Genomic DNA, 16,438 nt, shown 5'->3' with positions numbered 1-16,438 from the left:
ACTTATCTAAGTCATTTTAAGATTTTCTCCTGACACCTTGTAGTATAATTTAGTGATTGTTTTTTATGGGGTAAAAAGTTACAATTTTCTACCTTTTTAGACACTCATTTTTTTTTGGTAGAAAACCTCTGCCATTTGCCCTTTTTCTCTTCTTAATAGTGTGTTTTGTTTTTGTTTTTTTGTTTTTTTTATATACAGATGTTAGAAGGTTAGCAAGTTTTCAGATTTTCAAGACATTTGAATAAAGCTATATTTTTGGTAGTGTGGTGACAGGTTTGCTTATACAAATACACACACGCAGCCCCCCCTACCATTCCCTCCACTCCCCAGACGAGCACCAATGTCCATATCTTGAGGTTGAAGAACAAAAAACATTGATCAATGGTACCATTGATCTCTTAAATAGTTTTAGTAAACTAGGTGGCTTTCTAATTGACCAGCAATTTTCCAAAGTTTCAAGAAACTGTAAGATTAAATTATTTTGAGGCCATTTCATATTTAAAAATGGGATAATTTTAAAACTGCACCCCTCCAACTAATCAGAACAGCCTTTGGTAGGTTTAACCCTTTGAACTTTCCATCTGGTTTTAATTTGTATGAGACGCTTACATTTTTCACATTTTGACAATAAAGTTATTTAGTCCAAAAATATATACGCCACTTTCCAAATTATTATGCAAACGATATTTATCACTGATTTTCCTAAATGATCAATGCAAATGAGTCAGTATAATAAAAGTAATCACCGTTTAGGGAGGTTTGGTCAATAAATAACCTGTTCTATGACAACAGTCTATTCTTCAAAAATAACCCATACTCGCACAAGGACTTTCTAGTACATCCCTGCGGGAAGATACATCTCGCATGGAGATGTTCTACAATATCCTTCTTCTGGCTCACGAACGGAGCCGGCACCAGAAGCAGCGGCTGTCGGCTGTATGTTGCAGCTGACATTGTATATTACAGCTGACACCACCCTCTAATGCTCGCTGGCTACAATCATGAGTGTTAACCCCTTACATGCTGCTGCTTCCCGGGAGGTTCCGATCCTCTTATGGGCAGCCCCGAGGTCTGCCGAGTGCCCGATGTTCCAGGCAGTCAGACCCCTTCCTGGTCTGACTGTAAACTACATGCCAGATAGTCGACACTGCCCTACAATGAATTAGTATTGTAGAGCAGTGTATTGGACTTGAACCAGCGATCAGAGCATATCTGGTTCAAGTTTGTATGAGTAAAAAAAGTATTGTTTAAACAGAATAAATGAATATATATATATATATATATTATATATATATATATATATATATATATATATATATATATATATATATATATATATATATATATATATATATTTTTTTTTTTTTTTTTTTAAATTATTTATATCTATCTCAAAGTATAAAATACCCCATCTGTAGCAATCTCTATAATAAAATAGAAACATTACTGGACCCGCGCGGAAAACACAGGGGGGGGGGGGCGTATGGGACCCCGCAAAAAAACATCTCTAAAAAAGATTATTTTTAAATTTTAAAAAAAAAATACTCAAAATGCACAGTTAAATCCAAATTATGCACAGCACAGTTTCAAAACACTTAATAGGTTGTAAAGAACTCAAAATGGTAATTTGCTGAATTTGCAGCATTAGGTCACATTCACTGAAATGTATTTCAATCCAAAACATCCTAACAGGCAAAGTTACATGTAACATAGAAACATTCTTTGCATCTATTGAACTTTTTTGTAGTTTTGGAGTGTTTCTGCTTGAATTTCTTTGCATAATGTCAAAATAGCCTCCCAGAGCTGATGTGAACTGCCTACCACCCTCATAGATCTTTTGCTTTGTGATACTCCAAAGGTTCTCTATAGGGTTGAGGTCAGGGGAAGATAGTGGCCTATCAGCTCACTCCCCATATTCTAGCCCAAAACATGCCACCCCCTTGCTGATGTCGGAGCCTTATTAGAACATGGTGGCCATCCATCTGGACCCTCCAGGGTTGCACGACACTCATCGGTTAACAAGCCTGTTTGAAAATTATGTCTGGACCCACTGCAACTGTTTCTGCTTGTGATCACTGGTTAGGGGTGGCCGAATAGTGGGTTTATGCACCAAGTTTTTGAAGGATCCTACACCTTAAGGTTTGCGAGATTCCAGAGGCACCAGCAGCTTCAAATATCTGTTTGCTGGTTTGTGAACTTGCCTGGCAGAAACCTTCCTCATTCTACCTTTTATCTGCACAAACCTGTCTGTTCTGAATCAGCAACAAATCTCTTCACAGTACGATGATCACACTTGTTTTTCAATGAAACAGTAGAAGTTTTTGTGAAATATAAGTGTAATCTTTGATCTCCCAGTAATATTTTAGCAAGTCTGGCACTACTAACCCACCTCTATCCCAGGGCAATGTCCATATCTATTGAGTCTGTGCACCCTGAAACTGTAACGGCAAACCCTTAAATACCCACAGTGCTCTCTAAGGGATTGGGAGTCAAAATTGTAGTCCTAATAGACGTAATCCAACCAAAGAAAAAGATCGGGAGGTTTGCTCAGTAATTGTCATCTTGTAGACCGATAAACTTCCTAACCTTCATAGATTACTGGATATTTACAGAAGAGTGGGGTGGTGGCGACTAGACCTTGGGTGATTAAAGCAAAACAGATGCCATGAGTAAATCTTACAGCCAGCCTTTTCAAATATACTGACTATACCATGAGAACAGAATGGGGAGGTTTACTATATACGTACCTTGTCTGCCTGTTTACTACAGGACAAGGCATGCAATAATCCCTTTTTCTGACATTTTTGTCAGCATTCCATCCCAAACACCACTTTGGACATGATGGGGCAGGGAACTGTATTTATCCATCATGCGCACTATAGTCATTATAACTGAACTCTCCACCAAACCAGACCTGGTCTAAACAGGCCTTGACTGTTGAATATCTAGCCTAGAGCCCCCTAGTTGATCCAGGATGCCCTGTGTTGGTGGTTCAAACTTCAGTCTTCATAAATTCCCATCAATGATTTGAGAAATGGAGTTATTCCCTCTCAACAGACCAGTAAAATTCAATAATAGTTTCTCTGTAAACTACTGGCACTAAATGTTTTATTGTGCTCATTGGGCATGCTGCATGTAAGCCTGTTTCTGTGTGAGTTTGCCTATAGAATGTGTAGACCGAACAGGTAATGGGTTCTTGTGCCAAAATAACAAATATTTGAAGTTAAAACGAATGAATGATAATTTGATGCATACACCAAAGCTGTTACACAGTGGGGGGTGGGGGTGCTCCTGCAGTAGAACACCCCAGGATCCCTTCTGGCTCATTGGTTGAATTTTACATGATGGAAGGAGGCCATCAATAATAAATATAAGGAGATTGTACCAGGTTTATCATGATCTTATGTTTGCTCCATATCTCCAAACACTGTAAACTGCCTTGTTTTATCGACCTCCAAATACTCATTCAGTGCACTCCTAACAATAGGACTGTGCTGATGGCACACTGTTTGGACTCCTTAAAATTGAAATTTTACTAAAAGTTGCCGTCTGTGCAAACTGGGGTTTCGCCAGTACCATATTTTTATATACCTTGTGTCTGGGGAAGCTCTGGTAAAACATGTGTTTTATATGGACAGTTCATGTAAGTTCCCTGATGACGTTGTCTGCCACGTGGCCAACTCCTCTAATTATTCAAAGGATTCCCTGGCCAACCTCTCCTCTAAGGATTCCCCTGCAGACAGCTACTAAAAGTCTGTAGAACTGCAAAAGTTATTCAGTACCAATAATGACAGAACAGTTCAGTGGGTTACTAAGTATGAATGTACAAGACACCTGATTTGCAGACAGACCTCTCTGCCCAGTTTGACCTCTGGTGAAGCTCCCTGAATGCATTTCTTTACTTCCAGGCTGCAATGATCAAATGTAAGCTTGAAATGAAGCTTTTATTGATGATCCTTGTTCACATGTCAGCAAATAACTTTGAAAATTCAATTGTAGCTACAACTTAAGAAGAAACCTAAAGAACTAAATCTTGTATGTAACCCGGGGACTCCATGTACATGCATTTTTTTTTTTTTATTTTTTTTTTTTCTTCTTAGTTGAGCATATACACTCTGTTCTCCACTTCTTTGTGTTCTGTCTGACAGTGTCTGTCAGTGTTGTGTCTGTCAGTTTGTGTTTAAAAACCTGCGACACATGAAGCATTTTGAATGCTTTGAAAAAGTGATGTACAATTTTGTACAACCAGTTGCACAAGTCAAACGGGAAGACAAAAATAGACAGTTATCAAATTTTCTATGAAGGTGAACTAAAATGTTATTGATTATAATATTTTTCTTTGATTCCAGGGCAGAGAAGTCTTCATCATGCCAGTGACTCTTTAGAAACCTTGGTTCTGCTTAACCCTTCAAAGATATCCATATGTGATGAGGTATGCTGAGGTTTTTGTAACTACAGTAATCTGCCTTAACTTAAGAGGACCACGCATACAATCCATTTTTTATTACATTTAGGGATGAAGCTAGCCTCTCTGCTACAGAGACACCCTGATATATTACATATATGTAGTGTCAGGACCAGGCCCATTATATTGGTTTGGTGTAAAATTAAAGCTTTGTAAAATGAATACAGCCATACATATACTTGCTCATCACCCCCGGCACCCAGGGAAGCCATGTGCATCCTACTACAGGGGAGTTGTGTGAGGAGAAAGCGCAGACAAACTCACAGCTCACCTCACATGTGGTTGTCTAGCTCCGTACTGTGCCCTTTCTCTGACAGAGAGGAGCGTCGGGAAGGTGCACAACTGCCGACAGTAGGGTCAGATATCCCTGCTCCACTCATTTTCAGATGCTGCCAGAAAGCAAACCGTTAACCGGCAGAAGCTCAAAGTGCAGCCCCCTCCTCTGCACAGACCTTTCCTCCTGCAGCCAGCACTATTTTAAAACATCATCATGTCCTGGCTGCCTTCAGTAAGGTTTCAAATACCCAGCAGGGGGTGCCGCCCAAGGCGGTTGGCTCAACCTGCCTCATGTAAGTTGCGCACCTGATTCCTGAAGCTGCCCATATCTAGTCTGTTGTCTAAAATACAGATTTTTGTACACTTTTTTTTTTTTTTTTTTTTTTTTTTTTTTACCTTTGCCTGTTTGCAGATTTTATGTAGCACCCTTATAGAACAAAAAAAAAAATGCTGGGAAAACTATAAACTAAAAGAATTATTTGTATTTACCATTTTTCACCAAAAAGTTGTAATTTAATTGTTGCTACGGAGATTTTTTCTTACATATTATTATTTATTTTTCTTCCTTAGATCCACAAATTAATATGCCACTCCTCACAGCACAAGCTGTTGATATTTACAGGCCCATTTCTGGAAGGCACTGGAGAAATGCTTCTGCAAGGTGGAGGAGGTTTCTCAATTGAAGACTTTATACATATTTTTACAGACAAAGAGGTAATTCCTGTTAATGATGCAAAATGTAAACATAAAATTGATATATTTGCTAAAATCTTACACAAGTATTTTTCTTTTCTCAGATTGGTGAGACTTTAGGCTCCTCTGACCCAACGGCTCGTGTGTGTTTAACAGTTTCTTGCCCAGAAAATTGGGATTTAACACAGATAGACAAATGTAGTCTACAAGATTTTATTGAATTGAGGTTCAACAAAGAGCAAATCTTTCCTGAAACTGAGGGATTGCAAGAGCTGGCAGAGTACCTCTCTGAGTCCTTAGAGCCTCCTTCTCCATTTGAACTGTTAGAATCCCCCACAACTGTTGGTTTCCTTAAGTTATCTAAACCATGCTGCTATGTTTTCCCTGGGGGCAGGGGTGATTCTGCCTTTTTTGCTGTAAATGGATTTAACATGTTAGTAAATGGTGGCTCTGATGCAAGATCTCCCTTTTGGAAATTAATACGCCATTTGGATAGAGTAGACTCAATCCTTCTAACTCACATGGGGCTGGACAATCTTCCTGGCATCAATAGCTTGCTTCAAAGGAAGATAGCGGAGTCAGAAGAGGATATTTCTCAAGCATCACAACATAACAATGAATGGTTAAAGAATCTTTTATCGCCAGAGCTAGGAGTTGTTTTTATGAACACTGCAGAGAAGCTGAGTGCTGAAGAAAATTCTATTATGGTTGGGGTTAGAGAAGAGGCGTTGTTAACTGTGCAGTGTTTGCAGAAACTAGGCATTCATCCAGAACCACTGTACAGAACTGGAAATTCTGTGGAGCCAACTATACTGTTCCAGAAGATGGGTGTTGGAAGATTGGAAATGTACACCCTGAACCCTGTAAAAGGCAGCAAAGATCTTGAAGCCTTCAAAAAGTGGCTAGGCAATGAAGAACGTGGTACTTCTGATTTATCTGTAGCCTGTACGACTTCTGCCTGTGCATTGCTTGTCTGGCACCCTTCTGCACCTTCTGAGAGGATTGTAAGGGTACTATTCCCTGGTTGCACACCTCAGAAAAAAATTTTTGAAGGTCTTGAAAAATTGAAACACTTAGACTTTTTGAGAGACCCAATTATGACTAGGAAAGATATAGACTTTATGGGTTCCGGTCATCCAGAAAGGATTGGTGCAAAGCCAAGCCGTACTGAAAGCAAAGAGAGCCTGGGATCTGGATCAGGACGACTAAGCGTTGAACCAAAACTTAGAGCAGGAAAAGAGACGCCCCTTAAAGTGCAAAAGAAAGAATTTCATCCAAATGGAAAAGACAAGTCTAAACTACTTGTGGAAATCGGCAAGGAGCCTGGAACAGAGGGTGGGAAACAAAAGGAAGGCAGAGGTAAAACCGAAACTGCGTCAGAAAAAACAAAACTTGATTCAAGACTGAGAACTGTTAAAGAAAAGCCTTTGGTAAAAAAAGAGCAGATAAATTACGAAAAGAAGTCTTTGAAAAAAGATGATCTTAAGTTGGATAAGAAAAAGGAAGTAGCAAAATTGGAAGCCAAGAAAGACTTTCGTCCTTCTCTTAATGATGCCAAAACAGAAACTCCAAGGAGAGTGATTAAAGAAGGCAAATTAGAGGAAGGAAAGATTGTGCGTCTAGGGGTAAAAGATGTAAAGAAAGTATCAGTTACAACTGTTGATTCCAAGAGACCCATGTCTAAAATGGGATCACTGAAAAATGATTCTGGGGGAATTAAGAAGGAGATGGTTGCAGGAGCCAAGAATGTAATAAAAGGCAAACCTCCAAAGAAAGATCAAGTTAAGGAACTGAAAAGTCAGCCTACTCAAAGGGAAGTAGCTGCAATAACTATCAATCCAGTTTCTTGTGAAGTAGTTACTGGTTCTCAAGATACTAGTAAAATTGAGTCTGCATGTTCTGAGGTTGGCAACAATGTCCACCCTGTCAATGGACTTTGTGTAAATACAGAAGGTGGTCTAGGTACAACTGAACCAGAGAGCCCAAATGGATTCCGTTACATGGAGACCAGTCCCCTCAAGTGCCTAGCACCTGTTTCTCCATTAGCGAAAACCCCCAGAAGTGAAATTAGTGTGAATTTTGACCTTACTCCTACAAACTTTGAGAACCAAGAAAAACTTAAAAGTGGGCATCATGGGCAAGACTGGCTTGATGATCCATGTGGAAGTTCTGAAGAAAAGACTCTGGAAATGGCCTCACCTGTTAGTTCAGAGCATCATCCACCATCCTTGGCACAATATAGTAGTGGGCAAGCACTTTCTTCAGGGGATGGAAAAAATCTCAATTCTTTTAAGGTTTCAAAATCTTCTCAAGAGAATTCAAATTCCTCACAAGGCAAACAAGCCAGTTGCTTGTCTTTAAGTCCATTCCATGAAGACCTGCCGGATGTATCTCCAACGATCACCACCCCTTCTTTGCCTGCTGAAGTTGGTTCTCCCCATTCCACAGAAGTAGATGAATCTTTATCCATTTCTTCCTTCGAGCAGACACTCCCTCCAGTTAGTGAATCTCCTAGAGATGACTCGCCAGATATTCATGCTGCAAGTCGGGTAGGCCTGAGCTTACCCGTGCGCCCTTCACACTCCAGTGAACCTGAAGGACAGTCTGAAAGGTCAGCTTCTCCCCATGATGTTGATTTGTGCTTGGTTTCACCATGTGAGTTTGAACATCCCAAATCGGAAGCAATAGCAAGTCCTCGAGACAGTGACAGTGATCCTTCCCAGGAACTACCTAAGCCTCCAGGTTCCACTGGAAAAAAATTAGCAAATGGGCCTGAAACTCCTCCTACTTCAGTAAGTGAATCGCTGCCAACAATCTCTGATTCTGGGCCTGAGGAGGGTTCTTCAATTGCTATTGATGGAGCATCTGATTCTGAGGGGGACAATACAACGAGACTTTTAGATCCAATTCCTCCACCCTTAAAAGATCAACATCCCACACCACCCCAACCTGGAACCTGCATGGTTGATCCTGAGGCCCTGTCTGTTGACCCTAGTAACAAGAAAAGTCAAAACCATGTATCCCCTTCTAACATTCGCAAAAGTGCCAGCAAACTATCAGGCCCACCTGGAAAAGTCAGGGGAACTGGAGATGAAGCTAGCAAGACTATATGCAGGGCTGAAACTTCAGAGCGGTCCCGCACAGGGGTTGAATCTAAACCATCTGTTTTAAGACGCAGTGTTGGGAGCACGTTGAGGTCAACCTCTGCAGGAAGTCGATTAACGTCAGCAGGTAGGTGATGTTAGGAAAGCAAAATGTACACCACTAGAATGGCATTTACATTGTTTTCTGGCATGTTGGGGTGGGGTTGGGGGCACAAATTCTTAGTCTTTTGTTTTTACAGCGTCTCCCTCTATTCTGTAAGCTAAAAAATACACTTTAAAAAGAGTGAAACCCCCCAAAAATTCTGTGTACTGGTTAGAATGTAGTGAGACTGCTTTCTTTGTATTCTTATTCCATTTTAATCCTATGGGATGCGCATGGACACGTATAACAAAATATTTGGTACATTATTGTAATTGGCAAATTTTTATTTTGTCAATTTAAAAACTGATGCACAGTCTATTAAATGTGACTAAAATTCTAACAATGCTGTTTCAATCAGAAGTGCAGATTGTAGCCAACCTTGGAAATATAATTTATTAAAGACTAATGCCCCTTCAGCCTTTCTTCCTTATTTAACATGTAACCATCATTTCAAAAAACTTTTGATATGTTGTAGGGCAGGTAATTTTAAGCACTTTTGCAATTGGATTAGTTACCCGAATCTTGCTCCTTTCTCTTGTATTCTGCAGACTTCTCCTAGTTGTCAGCAATCTCACATATGTCTGTTGCTAAACTCATCCTGTCTTCAGAAAGAAGCTAAGACTATGGAGGGAATGATGCGCCCCCATCTCTCTCCCTACAAGCTGATTACCTCAGGTCTCGCTGCTCACAGCTGATTACCTCATGTCTCGCTGCCCCAGCACTCAGTCATGTGCAGGGAGAAGCCCTCACTTATGTAGTAACTAAGCACCTAAACTCTTATCTCTCCTCATCTTTCCCTACACTTGTGTATACACAAATAATCAACACTGACAGAAACTGCAGGTCCCCCTCCCCCCATCACCTCACACAAGGAAGTGGCAGGACACACTCTACAAGTCTTCGTGCTGTCCCTCATGTGCTGTGCCCAGGGGCGTAACTACAGTGGTAGCAGCCGCTATGGGGCCCACAGTGTCAAGGGGCCCCGTCATCCTACCTGACATACTAAAGAGTGGAGGATGTGCACCATTATATAGCACATTGTATAGCATAACATGTATATAACATCTATGTGATGTATATATGCTCTATATGTGTGTATAAAAGTGTGATTGTAACTTGCATGTGAGAGTATACAAATATGTATATTTCTTAAGTGAGAAGGGGGACCTAATGCAGAAGCCTGCTATGGGGCCATGCTTCTCCTAGTTACGCCACTGGCTGTGCCCTCATGGGCTGTGCCCTCATGGGCTGTGCCCTGGATACATAGATGATAGATAGGAGATGTAAGATGGCTCTGCTGTCATTGGTCAGCAGAAGACGCTTGTGATGAGGTGACAGGGGGCAGGCTCCGCCTCTCCATCTTGCTGATTGTAGGTTTTTTGAGAGCTGGAAACTATGGTTGCTATGGGCCAAAAAAGGTACTAAATGAGGACTGAGAGGCAAAATACTTTTAGGAATAATTCCCAGGGACATCTGGAGCAGAATTATGTATTTTAGTTTTTTTTTTTCGCTCAGAATGACGGTTACACTTTAACCCCTTAACTCTCTGCTCCGTAGCTCTACGGCGTATAAGGAATGTATGAAGAGTGCTCACGGGCTGAGTCCTCTTCATACAAAGGTGGGGGTTTTTGCATTTTGCATAAAACCCCCACCGCTAATAACCGCGGTCGGTGCTTGCACCGATCGCGGCTATTAACCATGTGACCGCCGCCGGCAAAAAAAACCAGCGGTGCGGGGGGGCGGCGATTGGTTGCCGTGGTAGCCTCGGGTCTTCTTTTGACACGAGGCTACATGGCTTCTGCAGGTTCGTTACAATGAGCCAGTGGCTCATTGTAATGTGCTGCAAAAATGCCATATATTGCAATACAGAAGTATTGCAGTATATGGTAGGAGCGATCTGACCATCTAGGGTTAATGTAACCTAGATGGTCTAAAAAATAGTGAAAAAAAAAGTTTAAAAAATAAAAAAATTAATAAAATATTAAAAATTCAAATCACCCCCCTTTCCCTAGAACGGATATAAAACATAATAAACAGTAAAAATCACAAACATATTAGGTATCGCCGCGTCCCAAAATGCCGGATCTATCAAAATATAAAAACGGTTACGGGCGGCGGTGACCTCCGAGGCGGGAAATGGCTCCCAAATGTCTGAAATGCGACTTTTACACCTTTTTACATAAAAAATGATCAAAATGTTGCACAGACCTCAAAATGGTAGCAATGAAAATGTCGCCTCATTTCGCAAAAAATGACCCCTCACACATCTCCGTGCGCCAAAGTATGAAAAAGTTATTAGCGTCAGAAGAAAAAAATTTTTTTTTTTCTTTTTTGTACACATTCGTTTAGTTTTTGAAAATGTATTAAAACACAATAAAACCTATATAAATTTGGTTTTACCGCGATCGCACCGAACCAAAGAATAAAGTAGGCGTGTTATTTGGAGCGAAGAGTGAAAGTCGTAAAAACTGAGCCCACAAGAATGTGCGTTTTTTTTTTTTTCAATTTTTCCACATTTGGAATTTGTTTTTCAGCTTCGCAGTACACGGCATGTTAAAATAAATAACATTACCGGAAAGTAAAATTTGTTACGCACAAAATAAGCCCCAACACAGGTCTGTACACATAAAAATGAAAAAGTTATGGATTTTTGAAGTTGGAGAGCGAAAAATGAGCCGAAAAACCCTGCGTCCTTAAGGGGTTGAGCGCTGCTGATGTCAATAATAAACTACTGCACGGGCTACAATACAGGTAGGAATAGGACCTGCCCTATCTTTTGGGATGTGGAATCCACTTGTGCATAAGCCTATAGAGGTGAATTGAGACGTATGCTGGCTGTAGAAAATCTGGCTAGCACAGTTATCTGCATGGTAAGCTAGGACTTCTAGGCATACAACCGTGGTTAGTATATAAAACCTACAAACTAGGGCTACCTTTAAGTTTTAATTGATGGTGGAAACAATCCCAAATCATATAAAAATCTCAATTTGTGCTAAATAAAAATTAATTACTTAATTGTAATATTTGACAGACTTGCATAGAGTAGCAAGCAGGGGCCACGCTATAGAAAAGCCCACTCCTATAAAAAAGTTTTTTTTTTTTTTTTTTTTTTGTGGGTTAACATATATTCTTTTTCTCCTCTTAAGCTTTAAGCCGAACTCCACAGTCAGTTTCACCTTCACCTCCTGCATTACCAGTTTATGTAGACCTTGCTTACCTTCCTGGTGGACCTGCTGCTCAGACTGTAGATGAAGAGTTTTTCAAGCGGCTTCGTTCTTCTTGTTATGTTATCAGTGGAGATGACCCTGTGAAGGAAAAATTTACCCGTAAGATTCTAGACTCTCTCCTTGCTGGAAAAAGTCATTGGCTTCAAGAGACGCAGGTACTGTATTCCTCAATGTCATATATGTTCTGAGAACACCTGTAGTCTTTATGGTGTCTTCCTGAAAGTATATTATTATTTGATTTTAAGCGGCATGGGAAACAGCTGTAACTTAAAATAAGGCCAACTCTCAATTTAAAAAAAAAATAAATCCTAGAATAAGCCGTACTTAAAAGTAACCTGTTGCCAGGAATGATCTTTTTTTAGCTGGTGTCCAGTTCCGTTAGCCTATGCTTGTTAAAACTTTAACATTTATTTCACATTATCTGACACTATGCCAGCAGCATGTGGTGAGTCCTGGAAAGGGGCAGCTGCAGCAGCCCCTGTCTGTGTCTCCTCATGCATTCTTGCTCTTATCCTCAACTTCCCCTTCCCCTGCCTGCTCCCTGGACATGAGGAAGTGGGTAGGGAGATGGATGATTGTGAAGAGAAAACCGACAGGCTGCTAAAGCTTCCCCCCCCCACCTCAGGACTCTCCACATGCTGCTGGCAGGGAACCAAGTAATGTAAAATAAAGTTTTATAAAGTACTGAAATTATTCAGAATCCTGACAAAGGCTTTTTTAAAATGTGCATAGCATAGGCTATTAGAACCTGTAGAATCTAATGCCTCAGCTCTGTTATGCTTTTCTGTTTTTTTTACTCCCCACCTTCTAAACACCAGTCCCTTTTTTTTTTTTTTTTTTTTACAGGTTATACGAGAGCTTTTTTAAAATATCATATGAGGGGGTTGTCCGGGAAGTGTTGTGTGAGAACTGTTTGTTCTCAGAAGCCGGCGGTGAAGTGCGTCTATAGCCACATGTTTGCTACTGCAGGAGCTTGGCTGTAGACTTGTGGGACCTCCAGTCTTTATAAATTAAAAAATAACTATTCCCACAGAATTCCTTTTAACCCTTTCCCTACTAGACATTTCTGGAAATGTCACATTTATTGGATTTTTAAAGTTTTTGAGCTGTATAAATTTGAAATGACAACATAAAGAATTGTAGTGACACCATAAAACCTTATGCTCTATGTACTCGAGTATAAGCCGAGTTTTTCAGCACAAAGAAAGCGCTGAAAAACTCACTCTCCTTATACAAGAGTCAAGAAGAAAAATAGTAAAAACCCACTGTTCCAGCGCCCCCCTGCAGGTCGTCTCCTCCATCGGCAGCGGCAGGTCGACGGTGGAAGAGAAGACCTGTGGGGGGCGTCTGAAAGGCAAGCTTACTTTTTAAGTGCTACCTGGGGCCGGAGGAAGGCTATATACTGGGGGGAAGAAGGTTGTATAGCTATATACTGAAGGGCATGGGCTGGCACCAATGCATTTGCTACCCTAGGCTTATACTTGAGTCAATAGGTTTTCCCAGCTTTTTGTGGTTAAGTTGGGTACATCTGCTTATATTCAGGTCTGCTTATACTTGAGTATATATGGTATATCACAATACATGACATGAACATAAATTTACACTCCCAAAAATGCAAAAAGAAAAGCTATGTATTATTTGGTTACATTACACAAATGTATTTAAAAAAAAAAAAAAGAGAGAAATGATCAGTGTTTTTGTGTCACATAGTTGACACGTAATTAACCCGTCCCTTGGGTCAGAGAATGGAGCAATTAAGCTGTAGTATTTACCCTGTAATGGTTTTAATAAAATATATGACTTGTCCTGCAAAAACAAACTCATAGTAGTCAGGTGACCAATCGCAGTAAAGTTTTATAAAACACAAGCCTGGTTTGACATTTGGTCTGTAAAATTTTTTGCCAATTGTATGGAGGGCATTTTAATCATTTTCTCTCTCGGTTTACAGGTTACATTGATTCCTACATTTGAGTCCTCAACAGTTCATGCGTGGTATGAGGAGACTCACGCGCTTCAACAGTCCCTTGGTATCATTGTGGTAGGCAACAATAGCAGCGTATCGATGCAGGGGGAAACATTCCCTGCTTGCAAAGTAGAGTTCTAATTGTTTCACATCCTGCTATTTACTTGCACATATAGGACATTGTGATTTAGGGGTACATTATGGATTTTGGAGGCTTTCCCCATCTCCATTGCACACACATTTATATAAGCAAATGCATTGCTTCACACTGGAGTGAAGACGTCTGCATTCCTACTCACAAAAGACTTTTAAAAATAAAAATGGAGAACCTTTGCACAGTTGACACACACTCAATGGCATGAATTAAACTTCCTTACTTTTCAATTTTTTTGGCATGGAATTTTGTGGCCAAAAACAGTAGAAGACTTGCTAACATTTTAAAATTCAGATGTTTACAGTTGAATTATAGTAAAAGTTGTAGGTAGTGGCAACTTGTATAAGTTCAATCATCTTAAATTTATGTATGTTGGTTAAATACCTCACTTGTACTGCAGTGAAAAATATTTCTCCCTGTTAATGTGATGGGTATAACGTAACAGACTCGAGTCAGGTGCAGTTATGTGCACCTTAAAGTCTAGTGGAGTCCTGCATGTTGCCCTATAATTATATGCTATTATATACACCATATCAAGTCACCAAAACATGTTGTCCTCGGTAAAGCAGGGTACTGTCCTGAGAAGACCACACTATGTTATCTGCATTTGCTTACAGGTGCCAACATTTTCTCTGTACACTTCAGTAGTAAATTATGTACAATGTCTACCCTAGATGTTTCTTGAATTTCTGCCTCTGTCCTATACCATTTGCCAGCATTGTTATGAAAGATGTATAATGGTTAAAAAAAGGCTCATTTCACTAAAGTTAAGATTGTGGCACGCAATTTCCAGTACAATAGAGAATTGCAGTTTTACAGTTTTAGAATTGTTATCGACTTTCAGAACAATGTTTTGTAGAAATAGTTTGCCTTTACATCATGATGACGTAGAAAATTTTTGACCACCACAGTTTATGGCCATTTTCAGATGGGTATGCTTTTTTATCTCATTGTGATACTATATTACTATAAAAGGGCAAGGATGGTATCCTAGGAAGAATTTGTCAAAATAAAAATAGCCCTTCAATATTAAGCCCCTGCTTAAAGGAAAACTGTAAACTCTTGATTACTTATCAGAAAGAAAAATCTTTTTTTCTTATGTTGTTATTTATTGTAAATTTTTCAAAATACTTGTAGAAAGAGAAATTATCCCGACAAATCAGTTTAGCTATCTTTTGTCACCTGTATTTTCAGCATTTCTGTAGAATGTATCCTGTTCAAACACTAAACACACAATTTCCTTCCTGTTATACAAGGTTCTGCTAGGTAGTATGTGTTGTGTGTGTGTGTGTGTTTTTTTTTTTTTGTTTGTTTTCTTTTTATTGTATCATAGTATGCTGTAGTAAATGAAGGAGTATTACCACCTGTTCCACCAAAGAATGTGGTGGTCGGTTACTTAGACATGCCAACATGTTCCCAGTCAGTCCCAACGAGGAGCATAAACTGGGCTTTAAACACCCTGTGACCGTCAGAGAGAATTTGTGTGTCCACCCTCACCATGAAGGGGTAGGTGGCATATATCATGTACCACTTTAACCATAGTATCCAGCAAAATTTGTATTGTGAATTCACATAGCTTTGATTAGACAAGTGAATTAAAATCTGAATTAAACAAGTGTTTGGCTATTTTTGTCCTTACAAATATTCTTGGTGGAGTGGGGGAATTTATGAAACTAAGATTTTCAGTGCACAAAAACATGCAGTCCATTGGAATTTATCAGGACTGGGAGCTCACCTCCGTTCACCTTGCCGGTAAATGACACGCTACCCTGTTTCGCCTAAAATAAGACATCCCCTGAAAATAAGACCTAGTACAATTTTGTTCAGGCTTAGAAATATAAGGCCTCCCCTGAAAATAAGACCTAGCGGCCGCCATTGCAGCAGGTCCCCCTCCGCCATACATTAGTATCAGGAAATCAGATGCTGAAGAAGGTTGTGACATGGGGAAGAATTCATGGAATTAAATCACTGGCTGTTGTGCTGCAAATGTAATACCAGCAACTACCAGGATAAGAAGGGTCATTTATGGAAAGTACTTTTACTAAACGTTAGATATTGGGGCCAATGATTCTAATAGAAATGGAGTCAAGAAATTCTGCATGAAATTCAGAGTTTGGAGAGTCATAAGGAGGTTAGAGAAGTTGATTTTTTTGTTAAATGTAAATTCTTGTTCATGGAAAAATAATACATCTCCTGAAAATAAGACCTAGTGCCTCTTTAGGAGCAAAAATTAATATAAGACACTGTCTTATTTTCGGGGAAACAGGGTAGGTATACAAAGAGGCTAACATAGTCTTGTGCCAAGCCATAACATAACCTCCATGATTATACAAGTGATGCTTAATAAAGTTTGAACAAAAGGATCCTGGGGAGTTGATACATTCATCTTCAAGCACCAGGTGAGAAAGAGACCA

General features: G+C 39.8%; 1 protein-coding gene across 2 annotated transcripts in view; it reads left to right on the top strand.

The window, feature by feature from the left end:
* Positions 1–15,640, top strand: part of MAP1S (microtubule associated protein 1S) — a 41,514-nt gene extending 25,874 nt beyond the window's left edge. The window contains exons 3-7 of one of the 2 annotated variants that reach the window (XM_072110529.1): positions 4,350–4,432; positions 5,312–5,455; positions 5,539–8,665; positions 11,827–12,062; positions 13,856–15,640. In XM_072110529.1, coding sequence (XP_071966630.1) covers positions 4,350–4,432; positions 5,312–5,455; positions 5,539–8,665; positions 11,827–12,062; positions 13,856–14,011 — 3,746 coding nt within the window. In that variant the 3' untranslated portion in view covers positions 14,012–15,640. Of the gene's footprint in view, positions 1–4,349; positions 4,433–5,311; positions 5,456–5,538; positions 8,666–11,826; positions 12,063–13,855 lie in introns of those variants that run through there. The other variant, XM_072110538.1, reaches the window with a different exon arrangement.
* The last annotated feature ends 798 nt before the right edge of the window (positions 15,641–16,438 follow it).

The sequence above is a fragment of the Engystomops pustulosus genome, chromosome 1, assembly GCF_040894005.1.
Source record: "Engystomops pustulosus chromosome 1, aEngPut4.maternal, whole genome shotgun sequence".
NCBI lineage: Eukaryota > Metazoa > Chordata > Amphibia > Anura > Leptodactylidae > Engystomops > Engystomops pustulosus.
The sequence above is the reverse complement of the archived record's forward strand: the minus strand, read 5'-3'. Positions and strand labels throughout refer to the sequence as shown.